This window comes from Camponotus vicinus, unplaced genomic scaffold (assembly GCF_025532165.1).
Source record: "Camponotus vicinus isolate PSW18456_S1 unplaced genomic scaffold, iyCamVici1.0 SCAF_10, whole genome shotgun sequence".
Taxonomy (NCBI): domain Eukaryota; kingdom Metazoa; phylum Arthropoda; class Insecta; order Hymenoptera; family Formicidae; genus Camponotus; species Camponotus vicinus.
Genome location: NW_028141946.1, coordinates 17177559 through 17190287, shown reverse-complemented (window position 1 = coordinate 17190287; position 12729 = coordinate 17177559). Strand labels below are relative to the sequence as shown.

General features: G+C 33.2%; 3 protein-coding genes across 10 annotated transcripts in view; 1 reads left to right on the top strand and 2 right to left on the bottom strand.

The window, feature by feature from the left end:
* Positions 1-366: 366 nt before the first annotated feature.
* Positions 367-2869, bottom strand: LOC145960738 (type 1 phosphatidylinositol 4,5-bisphosphate 4-phosphatase). Its single transcript, XM_083080414.1, has 6 exons — positions 2563-2869; positions 2247-2431; positions 1947-2156; positions 1712-1852; positions 1575-1629; positions 367-1492 (listed from the first exon to the last, which is right to left on the bottom strand). Exons 1-6 carry the CDS (start codon positions 2645-2647, stop codon positions 1407-1409), a joined length of 762 nt encoding a protein of 253 aa, XP_082936540.1. The 5' UTR covers positions 2648-2869; the 3' UTR covers positions 367-1406.
* A 42-nt stretch (positions 2870-2911) lies between these two features.
* Positions 2912-5353, top strand: LOC145960739 (uncharacterized). The gene is made up of 2 exons (XM_083080415.1): positions 2912-3379; positions 4096-5353. The coding sequence occupies exons 1-2, from the start codon at positions 3261-3263 to the stop codon at positions 4733-4735; spliced, it is 759 nt and encodes a 252-aa protein (XP_082936541.1). The 5' UTR covers positions 2912-3260; the 3' UTR covers positions 4736-5353.
* The window catches only part of Lubel (Linear Ubiquitin E3 ligase), a 26352-nt gene continuing 18546 nt past the window's right edge, over positions 4924-12729 (bottom strand). For 7 of the 8 annotated variants that reach the window (XM_083080400.1, XM_083080401.1, XM_083080403.1 and 4 more), the window contains 7 exons: positions 11344-11541; positions 10879-11157; positions 10717-10806; positions 10483-10639; positions 9387-9717; positions 6598-6766; positions 4924-5427 (listed from right to left, as the gene is read on the bottom strand). In XM_083080400.1, the coding sequence (XP_082936526.1) occupies positions 5398-5427; positions 6598-6766; positions 9387-9717; positions 10483-10639; positions 10717-10806; positions 10879-11157; positions 11344-11541 (1254 nt within the window). In that variant the 3' untranslated portion in view covers positions 4924-5397. Of the gene's footprint in view, positions 5428-6597; positions 6767-6832; positions 7002-9386; positions 9718-10482; positions 10640-10716; positions 10807-10878; positions 11158-11343; positions 11542-12729 lie in introns of all 8 variants that reach the window. The other variant, XM_083080408.1, reaches the window with a different exon arrangement.

Here is a 12729-nt window from a genome sequence, read left to right as displayed (position 1 = left end):
GTCATGCTGTCAGTGATCGTCTAGGGATTATTTTATGGGAAAAATCTCATAAGATGTAATTATAATAAATTATATTTTAATTTTTATTAATTTTTTTATAAGAAATTATATTTTATTAAGAAATTATATTTTATTAATTTTTATAATATAATAAATATAATTTATTAAAAATATAAATTATAATTCACACAAATTTAATAATTTAATCGGTAAATAATAAAATAATGATAAAAATATATTTCTTACTCTAATTTTGTTACATTTGTGTTAAATATTTTTAATCATTATTAATTACTCTTTATACTCGATTAATCCTTTGTTTTCTCATCTTAAATTTATTCATGCTTTATACAAAATACACATTGATTATTTACCAAAACCGAATTTATTTATTCAAGTGTAACACATCTTTCATTGCAAAGGAAATTTAGAGAGGACAGAGACATTTTTATAGAAGGAAGATTTATATTTGAAAGAGTATTATGCGTAAATTATAAGACGTAATGAAAAGCGTCGACTAGCACTACAAGAAATATATTTTTATCTCCACGCCTGACCAAGAGTCGCGTTCGGTGACAGCTGAAAATTTCGTGCGACATTCTTCGTGTAATAATAGTAATGACTAATTAACTAATTGCGATATATCTAATGTTGGTACAACTAATATATACACTCATACACTTGCGTCTCATACAGTTTCTCATACACGTGTCAAGATTAATATGAAAATCCAGAGATTTATTTGAAACAATTGATGCGATTTTTTTTTATATTTTCGATACAGATACTCGTGTATAGAATAATGTAAGAAGAAACTTATATTAAAAACAATTTGCATAGACTTATAGATTTTAAAATTTACCATATACTTATGTTTGGAATAATTATGAGCACATTTGCACTTTAATTCTACTTATGTGCAATCAATATGGATAATGTATTATAGAAAGCTTGTATATATATATATATATGTATATGTATAGAGTGTATTCTAGTCAGTAGATTGAAATTAAAAATCGGAGCTCATGGTTAATTGATCCTATGCTTGCATATATATAAAAGTGCAGAGAATCAATTCTTCATAAAATAAGACTTCCGAGAGAAATTTCCTACAATCTCATCATACCTGAAGAAAGCATTGCAAACTGCGTCTGCTTTCTTTCGATCACGTTCATATGTGTATGCGTATTATATAAGAAAATGTATGTATACATGCGTTATTATTATAAACAATACAGGTCTGCATACCCACATATGGCCATGTGTGTGTGTGTATATATATATATCTATCTATCCATTCTTATCTTAAAACGAATTTCAGATGTCACATTACTATAAACATTTGATCTAAACAGATTATATGACATTCATCTCCCAAGAGGATTGCTCATTGTCGTATTTTAAGACTACATGGGACCCTCTATCAAACTGATCTTCATTGTACAATAATAAATGCTGCGTCCCAAGCACAAGAGTGCTAATAAAAATGCACCTAAAAAACATACCTCGAATTAGATGGACAAGATTTTCAAATAACGAGTGCACAGAGTGCTAAGAATGAACTGTCAACCTACCGACATAAGCAACATAAATTCCACCGCTTGTCTTTACATATTTGTAGGTCCCAACCTGTAATCATGCATAGCGTTAAATTAATATTGTAGAGAAACTCCCAATATCAACCAAAATACAAAATTTGAAAAATACTTGCCGTTACAGCTATAGCAATTACTAAGACTATAATTCCAACAATAATGAATACAATTCCTCGTCCTCTAGCAAAATCTGGACCGACTGAGGATATCTTACGACAATGTGGACATCGTGCCAGAGCATTATTTAATGTGTTAAACTGAAAGAAGCAAAATTTCTCCCGATAGAAGAATAAAAATTCAAGGGAAAGAAAAAACTAAATATTCTATACAAAATTACATATCGCTGCTCACCAAGAATGTATCATGGCAATGGGCGCAGCCTACTCTGCACATGCCAGGCATGGATAGAACCGGCGGTGTAATGGGGCTCGGAGCCAGATTGATAATACGTTTACAATTCGGCCTTGGACAGGCAATACGTTGCGAGGAGCTCTTGCATATTAGCAGACAGTTGCACGGACATCGTACGTACTTCTTCCCAGGCGGGGCGTTTCGTATGGGCTGCGTAAACGGAAAAAGCAACATCATTTGCACTCATACCCGGTAAACAAATAAAGTGACAAAGGACAATAGGAAATTTCCAACACATACCGTGGCCTCGTTACACTGACAACACTTGACGACGTGCTGATCCCTCTTGCCGGAAATGTCAATCATCGCCTGACAGACCCTGCAGGTGACCATCGGCATCCCTCCCTGGGTCGCGGATTGATAGGGCGGCGGTAACTCATCCGGCCCGATCGGCGAGACGGTGTTGACGTTGGACTGCGTCTCGTCTGGAACGCGACGATCAGCTGTCAACCAACTGTCAAACTCGACGGCGCGCCTCGAGAGGGAGAGGCGCCTTGACAGACGCGAGACAAACGGCGTGTCCCCGTCACGGTATAACGTGCGTCTTGATACGTACCGATCGCATCGCTGCCGTGCGAGCTGTACGTGACATTTTCGTTCTTCAGCAGCGGCTGACGCTCGCCCTCCTTGCCGTCTCCCATGTCGAACGACGACGCGGTGGGATCGATTCGCTGCCGCGACAACTCGACGACGATTCCGCACTTGTTGTTTGACAGAACTGCTCCCGGTGCATCGATAACAAGGATGACAAAATACGAATTCCTCTCTACGGCATCGGCCGTGGGTGTCGCGTCAACCTAGAGGGGAAACCGCGGTTGGCGTCACCTGCCAACTGAAACCGTCTTGAACCTCGATGAATGTGAAATTTAAATTTAATAAGAAGTTAAAATAAAAACAAACTAAAAAAATAAAATGAAATAAAAATAAAATAAAAACAAAATAAAAATAAAATAAAAGGAAATAAAATACAAACACCCGTAAAATAAACGAGTCGAGAATTGGGAGTGAAAGTTTGGACGATGCTCCGAAACGGATGCGTTTGGGAACGTCGTTTCCGCTGTTCCTCACGTTAGGTTGGTCACCCTGAATGATAAATCATGGACGTGACTGGCTATATGACACTCCTGCGTGCGTGTTTTTTTTTCGATAAATATGTGTGAAGAACGATTTAACTTGATTTGAAAGTTGAATCTGCAACGTGTACAATAAATATCTTATATCGATAGTACTTATCGTATATTGATAATACTTATCATGGAATCTTCGTCGAACGTTGATGAATTTGTAGAAACCGTTAAACATCTGTGGGACGTCAATCAATTTATGACAAAGTTCAAGAATCCAGTAACTACGGAGTTACAAACGTTTTACATGTAATTTATTACACATTTTATATTGATATTATTTAATTTTTATGACAGTTATTAGGAGAAGTTACTGGATTTTCTGCTCACATGTTGCACTTGGATGATATTGTATCTTAACGTTTATTGTTGTAAAATATTTTTTAATGTGCAAATTTTAAAATTAAAATAATTAGAATAATTTTAGTAATCTAACAATAATAATTATTTATACAATTGGTAATTATAATCAAGTAATTTTGATATTTTAAATATAATAAATTAATAGCAGTTTTGTATATATACAGGATGTAATATGTAATTAAATATGTAATTGTTAATTGCAAATTACATATTTTTTCTTTGAAACAATTATTGGTGTTTTCTTTACACCAATTGATTCCTCTCATTATTTTGTACATAAAAGTATTAAGGTAAGATAATCGAAAAATGAATATTTTATTAGATATTTTATGGTTTTTGTAAAAATTAAGAAATTATATCAAGCCTCATAACTCGAAAAGTACTCGATGAAAAAACTTTATTATAATGTTTTGAAAAGCTCTTGAGGTAAGCTACAAAAGCTTTTTTTTTTTGGGAAGAGATTGCCGTGACACCCTGTATATTATACATGTTAGAATATAAAATATAGTACATGAAAAAAAGAAAAAAATATAGAATGTAAAATATATAGTACTATACATATATATATAGAGAATAAAATGTTTTCAACTTTTGTGTTTCAGGCAAAAATGTAAAAATCTTAGTAAAATAGTGGAATTACCACAGAGGAATTTTGGGCCATCAGCAATGTGTTCGCATTGTGGATCACTTTGGAGCACTGTGGAGCATCAGGTTCGGATAGCACGTGGTAAAAAAATGTCTAAATCAGTAAAGAAGATTGTGCGTCGCATGAATGAAAATCCAAATCAAAAGATTCCAAAAGTTTGCACCGCTTTGGCACAGAAGTCTATAAAAAATGAGATGAATAAATTGGTAATCAAGTGTTCTGTCTGTTCTAAAAATACCACGTTGCCACTCAAAAAGGGAAACCGGCTGAAGCCGGTCGAATTAAACAATTCCCAAGTAGAGACGCCGCAAAATAAACGCAAGAAGAAAAAGAAAAAATCTAGGGATAAGACTGCTGGTTTGAATATTTCAGGTTGTACGCCTGTATCAAGATTGAATAAGGAAGATAACAGTAAAACAAAATCGCCCTTAATTACGCCTAAAATAATATCAAATAATAATAACAAAAAATTACTCACTTCTAATAAAAAATCTAAAAAATTGAATATAACTCGATTAAAAAATATCATGGAAGAAAGTAAAGTAATATCTACGAAAAGGAAAAGCTTAAGTAGTTTTATAGCAGAACTACTTTGAAAATTTAGATAATATAGTATATTTTACTTTGTAAATGGACAAGTATTTTTTTATAAAAGTGTATAAATATATGTCAATATTATTACACTTTATTCAACTGATAAATCTTTTGTTTTTAACAAAAGATGACTTGAATTGATAAACTTCCAACTTTGGGACTTTAGATACAGAAAGAAAGGATTCATATGAAAATTATACAGTTCTTTAATTAAATAGTCTATTTCTTGGAAAACAGTTATATAAAGACAAGAAGTAAATACACATTTTCAAACGCTAGTTATAAATCTCATCGAGATAAATATTTTTCCCATCATTGAAGAAACATTCGATTAATGCAAATCTTTGCTTGTTAACAAGAGCACCTAGAAAGATATGAACACACTATTTCTTCTCGCGATGTTTCTATCGCGAATAAATTAACGCTACGTGAATTAATGTACAAATCGCACCGTCATGTCAAAAAATAAATAAATTTTTGCGACAAAGACTAATGTCCACATGTTGCATATTATTATGTATTTTTTATGGTCCTATATTAATTTCACTTGTGGTAAAGGAAGGCTCTTTCACATGGTGTATACAAATTAAAATAAATACACGCTCTCTCTATTTCTCTTATGACTTCTGGTGTACGAGTGTTTTCCTGAAATATTCTTCCGTAGTCACTCCAGTGGAATCTCCTTTTTTACGACCTGCAACATCGGAATATACTTTATGCACGGTGAAGTTGTAGAATGTTAATGCATTCCCGCGGCATATACTTTACGCTCGTACACCTTATTTACTTCGATGTACCGTATAAAATAAAAAAAGCAATTCAGAGGAAAGGAAAATCGTTATTTACGCAGAAAAAAGCTGCGAACGGCCGCGCGGATCTATAATATTGGGATATAATGTCGGGTATGAAATTTTTATTTCTCTCGAAATGGTATCTAGTAGAAAATATCCTTTATAATATTACCGAAATCAAAAATTGCCATCAGGAATTGTGATTTAAAATTATTTTTTTTATTATAATACACGAAGAAAATAAGATTTCTTTCTCCAATGTAATAACTTTATATATTTAATAAATCCGAATTTTTTTTTTTTTTAAAGAGGGATCTTAATATCTTTAAATAAAAATGTAAATTTAATTGATTGATGATATTAATACATTATAAAATTTTTCCAAGTATCTATATAAAAAATAAGTCAATTTAAGAATTTATTAAATATCCGAAAATTTCGATTTAAATTCGATTTAAATTTTTGGATCTTCTACTTGAAATGTATTTTTATCGAGGAATAAGTAACAAGTGACTGATTAAATTTAGAAAATGAAAAAATATATTCGCTTTTTTTTTATTATATATAATTTTTTTTAAGTTCTTGTTAAAAGGGAAAAATCATTTTATACAATTTCTCTTTCTCGCTAACAGGAATTGTAGCTAAAATAAATAATCTTGTAAAGAAACAGGAGCTTTTTTTAAAAAAATGTGAAAATGATTTCCCCTACATTATTAAATTAGTACAAGTACAGTATAAAAATTATATATTAAATTATAAATCGAATTTTATAAAATGATTTCTTGTTAACATTTTCCAGTTCGTCCATTTTTCACAATGCTTGGAAAAAAAAATCGTCCAAGCGTGACGATATATCTCGGAAGATTGACGCAAGGTACGGCCGTTCGACAGCATCATTCGGCGAAGGTCTATTCACCTTTTACGATTTTCGGCGCAGGAAAGTCTCGTGCACGCAGGAATTCTACTTTCATGCAACTGCTGTTAATTCGGTCAGTGGGTCGAAAAGGCGGGAGGGAGGCGAGTCGTCGAGAGAAAGAGAGAAAAAAAAAGAAGAGAGGAGCCGTGTTAGTCACCTGAATGCACGCCTCGAGATAATCCCGCTCGGACATTTCCTGGTCCTTCGCAGGGGGAACCTTTCCCCGTCGGCGCAGCTCTTGCTTGGCGTCGTTCAAGTCAAAGATCGTCACCGGATCCAGCCTGCCCTTGAGCACCAGGCCCGCCAAGTACTCAATGTAGTGCTGCCTAAGGGGGAAAAGTACCCAGAGATTTTAGTCAGGCACGAGGGATGCCCCGAAACTCGCGCTTTACCTCGACCAGGTCGTTCCTGTAATGCTGGGGGTCGCGACCGTACCAGTTCGGGGGTGGTTTCAGCCCCGCGCGTCGCACGCACGTTTCGAGATCGTCCACGTTTAGCAAGGGCAGCGGTTCCAGCCGCGTCATACGGATCTTTCGAACTAGATACTCGACGTAATGGATCCTGGATGACATGGAGGATCTCTCGTTAGCGATCGAGCGGATTCTCGTTGCCGAGGAATCGCCCGGGATCGCCCCCTCCCCCGGAAACTGGGAGGGTGAGCGAACTTTCTAACGCCACGGAATCGTTGAACGTGTCGCGGAATGTATCGTATATATTGCTCGGATTTTCCTTCAAAGCCATTTAGGTTCTCTTCTGATAGCGAAGAATTTAATTAAACGAATAATCTTGACGCAGAGAGAAAGTACAAACAATTCTCTCGCTGCAATTTTTAATCAATAAAATATGATAGTCTCTTCGAGAGAGCTATTGCTTCCTCTTTAATACTAGAACAACCAAATTTGGATCAAAATGATGGATTTCAGATTTTAGATTAAATTATTATGATACTTTTGTCGGAATACATGTTAACGTTTGTCGAAATAAAAAAATTATTATATATTATTTTTAATCACAACCATTTTAATTTCAAAGTTTTGTATATCTGTCAAAATGACAGATTTAATAATCTCATATTTTATTATAATTTGAAAACTTGGTAGCGTACGATTAAAAATAAATAAATGTGACAGGACAAAAATTATTTATATATTTTTATATATTTTATATAGAACATGGGACGAATTTTTTTCAAGAAATATTAGATAAATAAATTAAATTGATGTCATGTCGCGTATCTCGTTTATGGCAAATATGGGTACGATATTTCAATAACAATTTAGGAAAATCGTATTTTTGTTGTCAGTTCGCTAAAACTCATGTGATAAGCGTCTATTGTGAAAAATTAGTGAAAAATATATTTCTTCTTTAATGTAAAGTAAGTTTATTCATCTTAGATCTTAAATATTACAGCTAATTTTGATTTTATTTTGAAACATAGATAAAAAAGTTTTTAATATATAATAATTAAAAATATTTATACCTTCTTATTTTCTGTGATAAAATTGGATAAAAAGGAGAAACGATAAATTATTGGAAATAATGTATAAATATTCTTAGTTTTATTTTAACGAGAAAAAATAAGTCCGAAATATTAAAAAAACTTGTAAGTAAAAGTTATTTAAAAAATTAAAAATAATAAATAAAATAAAATGAAAAGAAATTAAAAACAATAATAACAAATAAAATGAAATAACAAGAAATTAAAAATTATAATAATAAATAAAATTGAAAGAAATTAAAAAAAATAAATAAATAAAATGAAATAAAAAGAAATATTAAAATAATAATAAAAAATAAAATAAAATGTTTTTTTCAAATATCCATCGAATTGACACAAATGTGATAAAACTAGATATATATATATATATATATATATATACAGGGTGAGCCATTTTAATTAACGCACGCAATTATTTCGGAAACAAAGCACTTTAGAGAAAAATGTTTCAGACAAAAGTTTTATGGTTTTGAGGGGGCCATAAGATGGTATCATTGGTTTGACCTTGAAGAGTTATTGGAAGGTCACATGAAGGTCACCTTCAATTTCTTAAATGGAACCTACTATTTGTCATTGCATATTCTTGTAGCTTATCTCGAGAGCTTTCCAAAACACTATAATTAAGTACCTTTTCGTTAAGTACTTTTTGAGTTATGAGGCTTGAAATAATTTCTTAATTTTACATAAACCGTAAAATATCTTGTAAAATATTCATTTTTCGATTATCTTACCTTAATACTTTTACGTACAAAATAATGAGAGGAATCAACTGGTGTAAAGAAAACACATAGTTGTTTTGAAGAAAAAATATATAATTTGCAATTAACAATTCCATATTTTTTCTTAAAAACAACTATGTGTTTTCTTTACACCAATTGATTCCTCTCATTATTTTGTACATAAAAGTATTAAGATAAGATAATCGAAAAATGAATATTTTACAAGATATTTTACGGTTTATGTAAAATTAAGAAATTATTTCAAGCCTCATAACTCAAAAAGTACTTAACGAAAAGGTACTTAATTGTAGTGTTTTGGAAAGCTCTCGAGATAAGCTACAAGAATATGCAATGACAAATAGTAGGTTCCATTTAAGAAATTGAAGGTGACCTTCATGTGACCTTCAAATAACTCTTCAAGGTCAAACCAATGATACCATCTTATGGCCCCCTCGAAACCATAAAACTTTTGTCTGAAACATTTTTCTCTAAAATGCTTTGTTTCCGAAATAATTGCGTGCGTTAATTAAAATGGCTCACCCTGTATATAATGTTGGTTGTTCTAATGTTAAGAGAAACAGTGTTATTTGTCGATATAAACGCTTACTTTTTTATAAATTTATATATAATATTTTCAACTTGACATATAAATTTTCACGTCTACAACATGACTAGAATTTTTTACCGCCGCTGACAATTACGTGAGTATTGTTCGCCGATGAATCTTACCTGCACAGACCGGCGTGACCCTCGACGACGTCGGAGTTGCATATAGCATCCACGACCCCGGTCGGCGTTTCTTTCTGCAATTGCACTTTGCACTTGCGTTCCCCGATCGAACCCTTGGTGTCGTAATCTATGCCGTTCTCTTTGAGCAGCTGTTGCAGCTGCGCGGGCTCCTTGTCGCGAAGGTAGAAGAGACAATTGCGCGGATGGTGGGCGTGCAGGCCGAGTTTGGCGCAATAGGGGCTAACCGTGCACTTCGCCCCCATCATGAAAGCTTTGCCACAACCGCAGCAGAATTCATATTTACACTGGCTGCAGGTGAAATGCATGCAACCTATGAAAATTCACGAGTCTCCTTTCAGCGAGCCCCGAAAAATATGTCCCTGATATGCATATCGAATAATTTAGAGAAAATATCTCTCCCTTCCACGTATATGTATACATTTAACTCTTATCTCTGCGGGCTCGATTAAATATGACATGATATTAAAATATGCGTGTGCATATGTATGGGAATATTTACAAACGTCATTTATCAATTCTTGCGTATTATATTGTTTTTCTAAAGCCTATATGAAAGGTGTATTCTTTCTCGAAATATTTAATTTTTTAGTAATATTGAGAATAATATAAAAAATATTATAAAAAAGCGAAACAAATTTTAAATTATAAAATATTATAGAAATTATAAAAGAAAAGAATTATAAAATATTATAGAAAATATTAAATTATAAAATATTATAAAAGAAATTATTATATTTAATTGAAAAATTTTTATAATGGATATAGATTATTATAATAAAATTCTTAATCGAAATACATATTTTTTCAAGTATAACAATTATATATCATCTGTAATAATTATTTATAATTATTATATATCAATTATTTAGTATTATTTCAACAAGCATAATGCATGTTTATAGTAATGTTATGATAAATCTTATACATAATAATAATATTTCAATAGTATGCAATTAAGCGATAAAATATTAATGAAACTTGAATGATTAAATCTCATGACGATAAAAAATTGAATCGAAAAAGAAATATAGATAAATAATATTTGCAATAAATATAATAATTATTGCATTATTACCTCCACGAGATAACGAATAACGAAACTTGCACTTGGGACAGTCGATGCCATTATCGGCGAGATGTTTGGCCAAACCTGCGGCTTGATTGTCAGGATCGTTCTCGTCCTTCCAAGCGGCAAACTTTTCGCATGAGATTCTCTCGTGCTGTTTTTCCCACTGAAAAAAGGAGACAGTTAACATCTTTTAATTATTACGTACAAACTCGAAAAAAAATGTATCGATATCATACACACCGGTCTTCGGCAAAAGGCACAGGTGACAGATCGACAATCGGGACAAATCAGACGCTTCTGGTCAGGATCGGCGTAAAATCCACTCGAACACTGAAAAAGGCACAGCCATAATCTCGATAGACTTCGATATCAAAATAGACGATCGCGATAAAATCCCGTTACCTGGATGCACCACTTGAAGTTCGGATCCTGCATCAAAGTCCGGTCTCTGAGCTTCCTCTGAAAAAGCTCGTGGATCGGCGGGTCCAGCAAGGCCTTCAGCTGTATATCCAGATTGCTGAAGTATTCCAGAACCTCGTCCTCGCTCGCGTCCTTGAGATTAGGTTCCTTGCAATACGGACAAACGGCGTCCGTGATGTTCCTGTCGCTAATTTGGATGGTGAAGTAATTCTTCGCGCATTCGTTGCAGCAGCGGTGCACGCACTTTAACATTGAGACCATCTGAAATGAAAGGGTATCAGGATGATCGAGAGATCATGCAGTCTATGGAATCTATTCTCGATTATCTCGACGAAAGGCGAGATCCACCTCGTCGCTTCCTTCCTGGAGTTGGCTCCAGGAAGAGTTTCACTTAATTTTGCCTTCGCCAACCGTTTCCAGAAATTCTCCCTCTTCGACGATGCTCACCTGACTCATGGCGAAGCGACCGGTGCACAGCTCGCACTCTTGTTGCAGGAAGGCAAGTGCTGATTCCACGCTGGAACACTCCTTCGCGGCCTGAAGAGCCTCGGCATCGCCGAACTTGAGGGCCAGCAAACTAGCGGCGACCTCGGCCTCATCGTAATTCGCCGCCCGACCTTCCGCCAAGAGACGACGCGCTATTCTCTGCACACGTGACAAACATAACATCGCTCCGATATCAGTTCGTACAGTTTCCGCATCTTTTGTTCGAAAAGAGAAGCTTAGTTTCTCGTCTACAAATCTCGACTTGGGAAGATTCAAATTTGTCGTTTCAATGTAAATATTATAGAGATTGTTTTTATATATATAAATAAATATTATAATTTAAATATTATAATTTTAAGTAATACTTTATAATTTAAAGTCACTTTATGTAATAATGGAGATAATAATATGTATTGTAAAAATTTCTATAGCTTGATGTGCGAGTTTGAATATTTATAAAAATAAAGAAAAAAAAATAAATGTATACATATATTTCTCTTTTAATATAATATGGAAAATAAAATATTTTACTGTTCGTGTGTATATGAATAAAATTATTAATATTTTTTTCCTTTTATTATTAATATTATTCTAAATGATTATCTCCACTAAGAATAATTAAGTTAGATGATTAAATAAAATATAGAAGATTAAAAAATATATTTGTGATGATTAAAGATATTGTGAAAATATTAAAATCTTAAAATATTAAAATATTAAAATCCTTATCGTGTACAAAAAAACAAAGGGATGAATCGCGTCAACGTCAAGAAACGAGCTCTCTTTTATTTGACATGTATAAGACTACCCAGCAAACACCAAGCAACATTTATATAATTGTTAATTGCAATTTCCCACTCAGCAATATAACTGTTACATGTTATGTAACTGTTACATAACATGTAACAATTATGTTGTTGAGCGGGAAATTACAACTAACAGTTATATAACTGTTATTTGACGTTTACTGGATATAGATAATTAATTCGAGATGGATAATTAATTCGAGATAACTAATCTACAATCGAGATAATTAATTTGCGTGCTTTTATATAATCGATGTTGATATGCACAGAGAATACATATCATAAATCTCTACATCTCTAAGACAGGAAACATCCAGGATAACACATCTCACCTCATCTCTTTCCTGACTAATTAAGCGCTATTACATGTTATACAGATGTGAGACACGCATAACGCCAACTTTCTCGACAGACAATGAGTTAGTCGCGATACTTACCTTCTCGCGTTAGCACACATCGCACAAAACTCTTGTCGCAATCAAACGATCAACGATTAACACGCAATTAAAAAGTATTAAGGGACACCCGTTCAGTGTTTCGA

Bases quoted from the DNA above. Each gene is read 5' to 3' on its own strand.
- LOC145960738 (XM_083080414.1), bottom strand. From the start codon at position 2,647: ATGGGAGACGGCAAGGAGGGCGAGCGTCAGCCGCTGCTGAAGAACGAA. The intron at 2,157-2,246 runs GTATGTGTTGGA...CCGTTTACGCAG, and splicing joins GTCAGTGTAACGAGGCCACG to CCCATACGAAACGCCCCGCC. The intron at 1,630-1,711 runs GCAAGTATTTTT...GCATGATTACAG, and splicing joins TAATTGCTATAGCTGTAACG to GTTGGGACCTACAAATATGT.
- LOC145960739 (XM_083080415.1), top strand. From the start codon at position 3,261: ATGGAATCTTCGTCGAACGTTGATGAATTTGTAGAAACCGTTAAACAT. The intron at 3,380-4,095 runs GTAATTTATTAC...TTTGTGTTTCAG, and splicing joins GAGTTACAAACGTTTTACAT to GCAAAAATGTAAAAATCTTA.